Source organism: Nyctibius grandis, chromosome 6 (genome assembly GCF_013368605.1).
Source record: "Nyctibius grandis isolate bNycGra1 chromosome 6, bNycGra1.pri, whole genome shotgun sequence".
Lineage (NCBI taxonomy): Eukaryota > Metazoa > Chordata > Aves > Nyctibiiformes > Nyctibiidae > Nyctibius > Nyctibius grandis.
Window position 1 is genome coordinate 64837265 of NC_090663.1, and position 13884 is coordinate 64851148.

General features: G+C 41.9%; 1 protein-coding gene across 3 annotated transcripts in view; it reads left to right on the plus strand.

Moving 5' to 3' along the window:
- TECRL (trans-2,3-enoyl-CoA reductase like) overlaps window positions 1–13884 on the plus strand; it is a 72383-nt gene that overhangs the window by 17997 nt on the left and 40502 nt on the right. For all 3 annotated transcript variants that reach the window (XM_068402552.1, XM_068402553.1, XM_068402551.1), the window contains exon 2: window positions 884–935. In XM_068402552.1, the coding sequence (XP_068258653.1) occupies window positions 884–935 (52 nt within the window). The remainder of the gene's footprint in view (window positions 1–883; window positions 936–13884) is intronic.

A 13884-nucleotide genomic window follows, 5' to 3' on the forward strand; every position in this document is an offset into this window, starting at 1 on the left:
TCCTGTGAGGGTGGTGAGACACCGTCCCAGGTTGCCCAGAGAAGTTGTGGATGCCCCCTCCCTGGCAGTGTTCAAGGCCAGGTTGGAAGGGGCTTTGAGCAATTTGGTCTAGTGGAAAGGTGTCCCTGCCCATGGCAGGGGGGGTTGGAACTAGCTGATCTTTAAGGTCCCTTCCAACCCAAACCATTCTATGATTCTATGATTTTAAGACCAGACCCTTACCTCTTGCACCCTTGATCTCAGGCTGAACATACTACTTCCTGAAATGTTCCGTTGCCTTTCCTTGTAAACGCAAGGTACTTCTGAGTCTTTCACTCTAGCAAATTCTGTTTTTCTCAGATACTTTGTACAAAGTGTATCAAGAAATCAATAAACATAATAAAATAGAGCCTAAACGGCCTCCAGACTGGAATTGTTTCAGTGCACATGAACAACAGCATGCAGAAGCAAACTCATTTCAGGCAGAAAGGACAGAACTTGCCACCTTTGCTACTGGCCCCTCAGGAAAAACCTTTCATGTGTCTAGGAGATGTGCCCCAGCATGCTTGAACCTAACTTTAAAGCTAACCCTTCAAGTTGTCCCACTGGTTTGATCTTGGGGGCAGTTATTGCCTCAAGCAGGGTCAGCAGCTTTCCCTCTTGACCCTTGGGATTTTACTCTTCCATCGGTGAAGGAGAGGTGGTCACGGTAATGTGTAAATCAAATGTGGACAATCCTTAATAACATATCAGCATGTGAGAGCAAATTTGCTGATTTGCTTCATTATTGCCTAAGGAACTTGCAGACAAATTGAATCATCTCTTCATTAGAGGAGGGGAGAAGGGATCCCATAGTGAAGAAGACAGAAAAATTAATCTGCATGCATTTTGTTTTCTTTTCCAGGTAGCTCCATCATCTACCCTTCTTGATGTGAAACACAAATTTCACAAAGCATGTAAGTACTATGGCTAGCAGGCTGGAGGTAAGGTGAAGCATTTCTGCAGCTTGGAGAAATTATCAAGTTTGTTTTTCATGAAATCTTACACGAAAGCTGAGACTGGCTTGACAGCTCCAGTGCTAAATAAGAGCAGTGTTTGGACTAAGGTTCTACTGTAGCTATCACAGATGTGAGAGGCTGGAAGGAAAGGACTGCATAATTTATCACTGCCAGTCCATGAGGGGCAATACTTTTCTATCCTCTTTTTAACATTACACAGTGTCAATTCAAGACCACAACTCCATTGGCCATCACAGTGTTATATTAGATAAGCTTTGATAACATTAGACTGCTTCAAGCTGGCCATAAACAGACCTTGTAGACCAAACAACTACTGTAGTGGGGAACTCAAGTGCAGAGTGATTAAATGACTTATCTGGGATCATGCAGGCAATCTGACAGACTTTTCAACTGACTCAGCCATGTCCAGTTCCTTAATGGTCAGGGCAACCTCCCCTTCCTCAATACCACTTTTTTTGTTTTTCATATCCATGAAAAGGGGAGAAAATAGCAGGGGAGAGGGTAATTTTTGCACATACAGACTGCAGATATGGATCTTGAACATGAGAAGAGATGAGAGCAATCATACTTGAAAATCCCTCTTTTTTTTCCTGCCAGAGAACAGAGCAGTTTTGCTGGATGCTTCCTTTCTGCCTCCTCCTAGCCACATGCCTCTAGCCCTTATTAGAGGGAGGTGGTTGGAAAGGTAGGAGAAAGAGCAATGAAAGTAGCCGAGTGCCAAATTTGGTAGTGTTTACCTTTATGCACTGAATTGCTGGTCAGGATTTTGGGGAGTGCGGCCAAATGTACCTGAAAATTACAGGATATATATGTGTGTATAGTGTGCCTTGAGTTCTGAAATGCTAATATACTGCTGTATCTGTGTTTTGTAGGGATTCCAACTGTGCCACACTTGCTCCTAGATTAAGAAATGTTTCTCCCACTCTTGCCTGTGGGAAGCAAGGTGCTACTTGTGATGAGGACTGGTAACCTTGAGTGTCACCCACATTTGAGATGTGCAGGTCTATGCAAGGCCTATTAACTTGAACTGGACTTCTTAGAACTGCAGAGTTATTTAGTTGAGCAGAAAAAGATGCAACAAGAATTGAGGGTTAGAAGTGAAGGCCAGAGAAATTCAAATTAGGAATGAGGTATTTAGTTCCAAGAGGCAGGACAGTTTGCAGTTGGAGTAAGCATCTTAGATGATGGGCTTTCATTATGTTTACAAAAAAAGGGTGTATTCATCTAAAGGCTAGATGCCTTTTGCAAAAAAAAGGTTTAGTCAGACACTAATACTCTGAGTGTGGAGTAGGTTAAGTAGAAGAAATATTATGCTTCCCTTCTGTCCTTAGAATTTTATAAAACACTAAAGCTGAAGGCTTCTGTGGTTGCACAAAGGTTCAGTTGATGAAGCAAAAGGCTGTTGACCTGACTGCTTCAAAACTACTTGTTTTCACTCCCTGTACAGACTTGTAAAATGCAAAATGGTAAAAGTTCTAAAACCCCACAGCTGAATATGAAAAGACTGAGTGCATAAGTTTTAATATTTCAATAAGACTATGTCCTCCCATCAGTTTGTGAAATGCAGTGCATTTCTGCCTAGACTCTTTTAAATCAATTGAAATTGGATTTATATTGATGCAGCTTAAATCAGTTGAAGATCACGGGCACAGAGGTTTATGCCAATTTAACTGTAATGAGGTTTTTGATGGATCTGGGCTAAAATGGTGCAAGTCTCTGTATAAGCCATTTTAATGGTGCCTGTTTTCATATTTAGAGGTATCATCTTACTCCTCAAATACTCCCAGTGATATAAGTTGAGCTGAGTGTAAAGAAAGACAGTAAGCAATACAACAAAGCATGATACAAATTGTGAACTGAAGCTCTGACAGTACAGCATTTTACAGCATATGGGAGGGCTGGCACGTTCCTTCAATGCTCTTTCATTTCTCAATTTTTTACATCAATTCCTCCCTTCTTCCCAGGAGTACTCCATATCAGCGTCCTGTGTCCTTTCTTCCCATTCCAACTCATTGCTTTGATCTCTCTTTTCCAGTTCAGCCTGGATGTTCTTGTCTCATGAGGTTCCCCCCTCCTCCTCCTTTCCCACTTGCAAAGAACAAACCTTCTCTTTTTCCTCTTCATATAGTTTGGAGGATGACAGCTAATAGAATACAGTTCTTTTAGGCAAGAGCTGAGAAGGGGCTGAAGCTGATCTCTGGATACCTTTGGTTAGCATGCTATTTTGTACTAGCTCATGCATTCATTTCTGTCATTTTTTGTGTGCCAGACTCACATGTTCCCCTATAATCTCTTGCTAAAACACACTCCTACGCACACCCTCTTACCACCTCCCTGTCTTCATACATTCTCCTTTGATCACCCGTGCAATTAAGCGTTCTCCTCAGCTGGTATCTTGTCAGCCCTTCAGTGAGAGGAACCCCTGTGCAGCGATTTCACAAGCATCATCTCTGTCACTGATCAGTTTTTGCTGCCTGATTCAAGAAAGGAGAAAAAAGACTGAGTTATGAATTGCAGCACAGGAGACTGTTAATCACTAAAATAAAAGAAACGGGATGCAAGTGACACATAACATGTTGCTGCTCAGTAGTTGCTAAGTCAGTCAAACATTAGTTTGGATCTGTGTTTATACGAAATGCAGAAAATGGACTTAGAAGTCCAGAACAAATACTGAAATTCTCCTCATCCCTCACTTCAGCAAAACTGTCTCTACTGAAAGAACTCTGGCAAAGCGTAACCCCTGTGCTTTCTGTGGCACTGAGTTCAGGGGGGCAATCCCCATTTTATGCCTGAGCTTTGGGGATCTATGAGCTCTTAGTGGAGAATAACCATTTAAGACAAACTGCCATTTCCATGGCAATTCAAAGGCTTTCTCAAGACTGAAGACCACTGTTTCGAATCAGCCCCTGGTCACGGTAGCCACTGCCCCTGGCAGGGACTGGCAGCACCAACCAGGGTCAGCACAGAATAGCAGTTTCCCTGTTGCAGCCTTACAGCCATGAGCTCTACAGGGGCTTTCTGTAACAGATGTTAGATCCAGACTGTCATGCTTAATAGCAAACATCACGCCTGCCCACCATGAATCTGTCTAATCCTTTTTAAACCTACTTACAGTTTTGACCTCAGCAAAATCCTCTGGGAAGAAGTTGCACAATATAAGTATGTTGTGGACAAATGTCTTCACTTCTACTGCTTGATATTTTCTGCCTGAAATTGAGTGGCAGCTGAGTGCCTGGGTGTTACTGGCCATCACACTGTATTATCTAAGGAATGGTCAAAGAAGCCTCAATAAAATTGGTGCTGTGCAGTAGGTGACTTGACTACTATTTTCCTCATTCCTTGGGCTAGCTTGCAGAGGTGAAACCAAGCAAAAAACTAAGTTTTTAAGAAGGAAGTCTCTTGTCCCATTTTCTCAGTTGCTCATAATGAGTTAGGTACTTGGCGTTTTCTTTATCGATAAAGATTATTTTTTCAATGAAGAAAGAAATACCTTGTAGGCTAAACTTTGCAAGCTCTTGTCCTCGGCAATAAGTCTTCAGCTTTAATTTATTTTTATCTTTGCAAAATGTATTGGACTGGTGGGGGAGGAAATCTTACAGGTAGAAAATGAAAAACTGTAATAATAATGCTAATTCAAGTATCACATAACTAAAATAAAATACCTCTAGAACAGGTAATATAGTGGAGTCAGTGATCATTAAATATCTTCAAGGTTACTGCACAAAAGTTTCTGAAAAAGCTCTTGAAAAAAGAGGAAGGACAAAAAGGAGAGGGGGAAATAAAGTCTCAGCAATACTGTAACAAACACATGGATGCAACTTCCTGCACAAGGAGGTAGCACAACTAGAGCTACTCTTTGAAGTCAGAATAGTGAGCTTAGGGGGGCCAGAAATTGCCCTCTAGGTGGAAGGAGCAGGCAGGGAAGGAAGGGCAGATAGGAGGAAGCCTGGTAATGGGTGGAAAGAAAAAGGGAAGTTGAAGAGAGAAGTGAAAACATCATTTGCAGAGTATCCTGGTCTGCAGAGGAAAATGAGGTGCTCAAGGAATAAGGAACATTACAAGCTGCCAGCTGTCCCAATAAAATACTAACTCCTAATGCTTTAGCTCCAAAATTGCAGGCCCCTCCATCTAAGCTAACAGATGTTACATAGGGTATTTAAAATAAGCAATGTCAATGAAAGTAAATCATTAAGAAAGAAATTGTCAGTAGATGGCACTCAGGCATCATTTCTGGACACTGTGAAAATTTAGAAGTCTGCTATACCATCTTGCAACTACTTCTTACAGGTATTTCTATAGTGATCCTAAGAGTGATATTCCCTAGAAAACCACTGAGATATTTTCTGTTGCTTTCCTGTAGAGAGAAGACAAGGAGAAAGACAGTGCAATTCCTTCTTCATGGTGGGGACCAGTCTCTCTTTTAGCCTCCTCCTTACAGGCTGTAGGGCAGTGTGTTAGGATGCATTCATCTGCCAGGTTTTAACTACTGCTCTCATCCTGCATGTTCTGCAGAAGCCATAGCAGAACAGGCAGCCCTTAGATGTCATCACCCTCCAGACCATCTGATCAGAGTATACCCTGCCTGACTCCCTGCACAAAAGCAACTTCAGAGGCTCCTGTGCAGGCCCGTCCAACACGCCATTTCACTGAATCTGTCAAATACTCCCGCTGACTTCCAAGTGCCTTAAGTAGGATCTTTATCGCCTAATGCAAGGAGATACCATCTCAGAGGACAAGCATAAGCAGAAGTACCATATCACACAATTCTTTTCCAGCTGCACATGAGGCCTGTTCACATTCTCCCTTCTTCTGTTCTCAAAGTAACCTGTTACTGTCTACGTCTCACTTCTCCCCCCGCCGTTGCCTGTCAGTAGTGCTCAGCCCAGACAGTGCTGAGCAGCTGAAAGGAGAGCAGCATTTTAAAACCAACAGGTTCTTGTTCACCGAAAACCCTGAAGCATATCTTCAAAACACAGACTAGCGGAAGCCAAGCTGGCCTGGTGAAGAGCAAGGAGAAGAATCTCTCATTGCTTAGAAATCACAAGGCAAGCCTTGTGAGAGGAGCTTAAGGCACATGAGGTACTAAAACTAATCCTTTAGAGGAGGAGGTCCTCTTTTCTCCTTTCCAAAAAGTCTGCTAAGGGTATTCATGCTCTGAATCTGCAACTTTCCTGTTTTTAGTGATATCTCAGAGCTAGCAGCATGATTCCAAGAGCAAGAGCTTAAGGAATGACTCCATATTTTGCCAGGCTTGTACTAAAACACAAGAGCTGGATGCAGAGCTGTTGCTGGAAAGGATGACTGCTTGTACTGCATCACGTAATTCCCTTCTAGAGGCTGGCTGCGATGTTAAACTGCAAGGCTCAGAGAGGTGAGAAAGGATGCTGTGGGGATTAGTCATTAAGAGCAGTACCAGGGAGAACAGTGACTGCTAAGCCAGTGCCTTGCCTAACGGCTCTGTATAATCAGGACTGTTTGATAACACAGTCTTGCTGAGAACCTGCAGTTCTTCTGATTTATCCACACCGTCTATTACAGCTGGATTCTCAGTTTGAAGAAAGTTAATGAAATCTGTCAATTTTGATGCCTGGAGAGACTCTTGTGCTCGATGAACACACCTGCTGGGGACTCAGAGAAGCTGAATTATGCTATTTATGGCGCTCTCAAGCTGACTTCATAGTCTTGGCCTGTCAATCAACCAGGAGCCCTTCATGTGTCTCACAAACTGAAAAGACCCAAATAAGTTATATCTAGGGCATAGAGCCTTTCAGAGGGATCTTTCTTCTGCCCCATATTAGGAGATCAGGCTTTGAAAAAGCCAAAATTTTGGAAAGAGGACTGCAATCTGATCCTGCCATGAGTCGCCTTGAGCTGGATGCGCTCGCCAGACAGAAAGACAGCTACAAAGTCTATGGCTTTTAACAAATCTCAAACTCCTTCCTCCCTGTTTTTATCCTAAGTAGTTCATGCTAGCCCAGAGTAACAGCTTGAATCCATATATGAATGAGTTTTCAAAGGGACAGGCAGTATCCTGCTGTGCAGGCTGTCTGACTGCAGAGCTCATAGGCCCAGCATTACGTCCTCAGCGCAGATTCGCAGAGCGCATTGGGTTGGCAGTCATATCAACTATTGTTTTCAGTAAATTTTCCCCTCTCTGCATTCATAACAACTCAATTGGAAATTTACAATGAAGGCGAATCACTAGGGATGGGCAGTTATTGCAAACGGGCACTAAGAACTACAGTGATTTCTCCTGGGTAAATTGCTCATTCATGTGTGTTGACTTTGTAACTGAAAATGACTAGATTAAGAGGAAACATGATGATATTTGTTTCATCTTATATTTGTATTTTTCTTTTGTCTTAGTCACACAGCAGATAGCAATAGAAGACTAGTTTATGATGAATTTCAGTATCACTCAAATGACAGGATTCTAAGCTCTTTTTACTTCTCTATGCCTGTCAACACAACTCAGTTTCTTAGAAACTCCTTGAATTTCTTGTTACTGCCACAGAGACCTTGTATATACATAAAATCTTCACTTTTTGTTATGCAAGGCTAAGCACAAAGTAAGCAACGGCTCCTGCCACAAAACTCAAACCAGTGACTACCATCTTCCTCCCCAGCTCACAATCAGAGGCCTAATCCGTGAGCAAATTGCTTCCTGCCCCTGCAGCGCATGCATGTCAGAACAGAGACCAAAATTCTTGTCTTGGCATGCTGCTTTAGCCACAAGGCCAGCCTGTTCAGTAGGCTTCATTTCTGATCTGCACATGAAGAAGTATAAGGAGGATGACCTCCTCTCAGCTTATTTATGGCATATTTGTGCATATCTCTCTATACAAAATACAAGAGTCTGTCTGCTGGTACAAATTTGTGTAACTTGAATTTATGGCTTAGTTGTCAAAATAATTAAAGCACACCTGCAAAAGCTGGGAATACTTTCACTTCTTTTGTAATAGCCAGTCAGGAAATGAGAAAGGTGTCATTGACCTAACACAGTTAAAAGAAAGAAGACACTAAACTGAGTTAGCCTCATGATTTTCATCCTCAAAGTTACTAAAAATTTACCTTGTACTTAGGCTCCAAAAATCTCTCTTTTTTTCCCCCCACATCCTGTGTTGGAATAATAGAAGACCAATTCTGGCCAGTTTTCAAAAGGGACAGACAATGCATGGATTGCTCCAGCTGAAATCACAGTGGTGTAGCCATTGGGTAGCCCTCCAGAAGGTGCCGTGCACTTCACAGGCACTATTTTGCATCCTGAGCTGTGGTCATAACCCTCCCATTTGAGCCCTGACTCCTGTCTCTCTTGTTGACACTGCTAAAGCCCAGAACTTGCATTTGGACATTTCTAGCTGGGGTGCTGATGCCTGTCTTCTTGCTCCCAACTTAACTGGACTTCATAATGAAAGCAAGCACCAGACTAGGCACCTGCAGTTCACTTTTGCTGAGCACTTGAATCTCATTATATGTTGTGGAGAAAGAGATATGAATCAGTCTGAAAAGCATCTGGTCAGATAGCCCTGCAGTTTTGCTTTCTGAAATGTACATGGAGTTACAAAGAATATTTTCATTATATACTGAATTAGGAAACTATGGTTGAAATTTGGCTTACCCAGCTGGTTTAGAAGCAGTGCACTTAGCAACACAGGACCTTAAGCAAGACTTTTAGGGTCAGATTTTTAAAGCATTTTGGTCTTGTGAAGGTAGCAATAAAAGCCAGAGGGCTATCAGGGATTGCTGAAGTCTCCTGATTCACACTGAAATGAATGTCATGTTTAAGACTTAGGTATTTAAGATTTGATTCCAAACCAATGGGAGTCACGCTATTGACTGGGTGAGTTGTGTGCTAGACACTTTCTTCCTTTTGAGCTTCATTTTCTCACCTATAAAATAAGAATAATTAGACTGCCTTTCATCCACCTTGGGATCTTTTGTCTGTTTTGGCTAGGATCCTGTAAGAAACATATGGGACAAAGAATGGTACCTATTGAACCAGACAGAATAAGGTGTCTAAAACACAAAAGCCCGGCTATCCATTAAGAGCTCATAGAAATAAGATGACCGTCAGAAAAAACAGCAATATTTAAACCAGCAATGGAAAAAGTGAAGATCAACTCAAAAACTTCAATGGAAATTCACATTATTTATCTTTTTTTGGCAGCTGCTGCATCTGATGTTATTGCATTTCTTTAGCAGGATTACAGATATCATTTCAGATGAGTAACATAATAAAGAAAAGGCAGTGAATCTATGAGATGTAGCTTGAAGCAGAACCGTCCCTCTCTGCTCTCTGGGATATTGTTCCCAGCTGAGATTTACAGGGCTGTAACAATGCATCACAAATGACATTCTATGTAAACAATCGGAGAACAAATGTGAGATGCTATTTAAATGCCTCATTAAGAAAAGGAAATTTCATAGCTAGATTCTTTGCTTTTCTTGCCTTTTCAATAGATTTAATTGACAGATCTAGATGAGAAACAACAAAATTTGTTTACCAGAATTGCCTATTATTATTTACAATGTGTCTTATATTTAGTGCCTATGGCTCAACTGAGAAAAGGACAGTGCAAGGCCCTATAGAAGTAACCCAGGCTCTAGAGAATAGCTAGTCTCAGGTAAAAATAAGAATTAAAGCCTACTGAACTGTTAATAGAAGATGCCAAAGTAGTTTTGGTTTTTAAACAGCTCCTACATCATTTTAAACTCGAATATTATGTTTTTTGTCTGAAGAACAGATAGACTTCCAGTGTCAACCTGGTGTTCACCACCAGATTCATGTAGGCTTAATGTTCATTCAGGGAACTCAAGATACTACAAGCCCCTGGGGGTCTTCATGATTGTGAAAAGAATCTCATGTCCATTAATAAGACAGATGCCTGTTGATTATGGCAGGGTCAAGATCACTTCAGGCCTTTAAACGTTCTCTGCATCTACATCAGCTTTTTCATAGGAGTCCCTGTGCTTTTGGACATCAGATTTGGGCAGATGGAGCTGCATGGCATGGGTCTGCATGAAATGTCCCAGGGACTTCTGCTGAAAGAAAGCCAACAGGCACTGAACAGGAAGCGAATCTGCCATGCCAGAATGAGAGGAACCTACCTCCTTCTTGGAAAACTCTGAGAAAGCATGCGAAAAAAATGACAAGGCCCATGGTGTCACCTCTGCTAGACAGATTAGAGAAGAGTCAGCAGCTTCAGCTCCTAAGTTCAGACTTTCCCCCCAGGTCTTCTCTGCCTCATGGTTTCCCTGGCTGTGCTTCGCAGCCCCCGGCTTCCGCAGGGGCAAGAGGAGATGTGATGTTACAAGTAGATGCAATTCTGGGGGTAGGGTCAGGTGAGTAGGACAAGAGCAGGGTAGGCTGTTCAGACCTGAATGTGAAGGGGGTCACCCTGTGATGGTGACTTGTTTTGCATTTGTTTACACATGCTGTCTCTCTCATATTTGTAGCCTGTTTATTTATTTATTTTCCTGTTTGGGCATGGGGGGAAAGAAACCCTAAGAAAACCAAAAGAAGAAATCTTTCAAACAAAACTTGGTATTTGCCACTTTTTCAAGTTAATAAAAACAATGCATCAAAGACAAGAAGCTGAACAAATGATTCACAATAAAAATAATGTAGTAGAGAGGAGTTCTGCCTCTTTCTAAATTGTCCCCAAATTGCAATGATATTGAATATATTTGCTGTTGGAAATTATTCAACATTGAAATAATTGATGTGTGAGTTATACTGGATCTGCCGCTTATTCACAAGCCATGCTGATGTAAAATGTGGGCTAGCCTTGCCCACCGTCTGGCTCTCATTGGTGCTTATGGATGTTAGGTGCCTTTGCGCATCTACCTCTGTATTCCAATCTAGCATTTAGTTTTTTTCCAGTCCCCCAACCATGCTCTACCAACTGACATTAGATTGAAACTAATTCCTGTCCCCACCAATGAGTCTCAATGAAGGACCCACTCATCTCTTATCTGGGGAAACAGGGACACAGGCACTGCTCGATCTCTCAAAACACTCTGGAAAGAAAAGCCAGTCTCTGAGGCTACCCAGTGTTTCACCTACTACCTTCCCCTTCTCATTGTTTTGATCTCTTTTTTGAATGTCTGAAAACAACCAAACTCATACACAAATAGATGGGGCCTCTCAAAGTGTGGAAGGCTTAACAGTGTCTAGCTAATGGGGACTTCTCTGGGACATGCTCATCTTTAGGACAGCAAGCCAGTTTTTCCTGGTGTTAACCCTAGTGTCCGTTAGGTAAGAGCAGTAGTTGCTGTATTCCCACGTAGGAAGCTGTCAACATGTTGTTTACTTTGACCATTGCCAAGGACTGTCTTGAGATGGCTGCGTGGCAGCACCTTTGTTGAAGGAACATTTCTGATCCCTAAAAAAAATGACGCTGTTCTTGTGATTTTTGAAGATCTGTCACAAACTTTCCATTTTGAAATGAGTAGCTGTGTGAGTCCAAACACACTGGATTCAGTACTGGCTATTTGCCTTGATATGAAGCAAGCTTTGAATATCGCAAAGCATAGCCACATTTCTCATATGATCCAAACAAGTTTTACCACATAAAGGTACAGGCATTTGAGCCTAGGGAAAGGGTGGGTGTTTCTGTCTATACTTTTCTCCATTTTGTTTTCAGACAAACTTTTAATTATTTAGCATACACCTTGGAAAGTCTTCACTTTTCCTTCACCTCTTTTGTTGTTGCTGTTGTGATGACATATATGGGATGTGGGTTTAAGGCTGCACTCTAGACACTAACGTGTTTTCAATGTACACTTGTGTTTTTACTTGGTTTTTTTTGGGTAATATGTCTCATACTTTTGACTTCCCATCAAAACGGATATAGGAGGTACCATGTTTTCCAATCAAGATGTCCAGCTCAGAAAGCTAAATCATGTCTAGCATCCATTAATGAGACTGGATTTTCTTCTTAAGGCAGGCAAACTTAACTTCATAGCCTGCCAACCAGAAGTTACCAAAATTTCAGACAAAGAAAGTTTATAGTCTAAATTATTCCATAAAAGTAGTTAGAAAGAAAATCTGGAGGTAGAAAAAGTAAGACAATGGTACATGGAAAATCAGAGGCTGAAAAAGAACCAGTAAGCCAGTCACCAAACACAAGACTAGTTTTTTTTTCTGGGTTTGAAATATACAACCTCACTTTCTCTATAAACAACTCTGAATTCCGAAACAAAAGCCGTGTTTCTACAGCATCAAAAATATTTTTGAAAACTTTCAAATAATTCTGCCTGCAAATAAGAAATCCATCTCCAAAAGTTGTTACTGAATGGCATAGAAATAGAACAAACAGAAGTTTATGCCAGTGGTTTATTTGCAACATATGTTTCTCTGGTTTAAATACATACTAATGGGAAGGCAATAATTTTTTTTTATATTATGTCATTAGAGCTCAAGTTCGGAGTTCGCAAACAGTCTAGATGAGTTGTGGCTATAACATTTGCAGAGGAAAATGGGTAGAGGTGTTCCAAGGCCATTAAGTGTTTGCCCTATAGATTGGAATGAAACGTCATCCCTCAAATATGAGAATGAACATACTCACCAAGTAATATCACCATAATCATGTCCCTCATGGGCCATGCCTGTATAACTGTGGAAAAGCAGTTTTCTGATCAGTTTTAAGCATGTTGCACTTCTTTCTACATGGCTGCTTCATGGCTGATGTGCAGACAGCCTGCCTGGGCTCATTTCCTGCTGGGAGAGCTTGGGATGGCAGGTCCTGTGCTCTCCGTGTGGGCTAGAGCATCACTCACAGCGTGCACAAGAGGCAACCTGGAATCAACCATATTTGCTGTTTATTCTCACAATGTCTCTATTTGCTGGAAAGGTACTATAGCCTCGTTTCACAGCAGGGGAACTGCAGTATGCAGAGGGAAAATTATTTGTCCTCCATTGTAGAGCTGAGATGGGAAGAGCAATTTCCCAAGCCTCGTGGCAGTGCTTTTGAGGTACTGAAGCCTCTGCTCAACCTAATTAAGGTGGTGGGATGGGGGAATTAAACCAGCCCAAATAACTCCCAGGAAGGACATGGGAACATGACTGAGCCTCTGGCTTGCATGCTAGTGTCTGATCTGCTGCCAAAGCAGGGCAGATCTGTGCTGCCTTTTCCTCATCGCTCATGGAGAAACTACAATTTAGCCCTGTTATTAGTGGGGATTAATTTTCAGTGTGGTGAATTTACCAGTGAATTTATGAGAATCTAATCTGCACTAAGGAAGAAATCATGTCAGTTCAAATGTGTTCAGTTGATTGTTGATGGCATTTGTGTGGCCATTAGATACAAAAAAATGCCTTGCTATTAGGGGTTAGCGAGGGAATGCATCCTGATTATATTAGAGGCTGGAGAGACTGCTATCCCCTGGAGAGTCAAATATTGAAAGAAAATTACACTTCATTAGCATATTTTATTAGCTAGTTGACTAAGGAGTGCTTTTAAAGAAACATAGCTAGAGCCTGGGGTAGTACTCTCCTCTGCCCGGTACATCTGAGGTGGAGGTACAAAAGAGCTTTTGAGCCATCTTTGCTGTATCAGTTGTGAGTGTTGGACCACTGGGTACTTTCTGATGCTGGAAAGTAAACCAGCAGGGCCCCAAACCTGCTGTAACATGCACCGGTGTTGTATCACATTCAGACAGCATGCAAGCAGTGCCAGGTGAAAGAGTGACCTTGCCAGTTCTCTGCTATCTGCCCCTCGTGCAGCTCTGTGGAGAGCTGCTACCTCAATGTACTGAGCAGTCATGCTGATTGGGGCAGTATCCAAACTAGAGCTTTCTGAAGTGAGGAGGCAATGACTTGTGTTATCTGTGTCCTGAAACACAGTGTATCTGTAACACTGCAAGGCACAGCACTGTTTGTTCT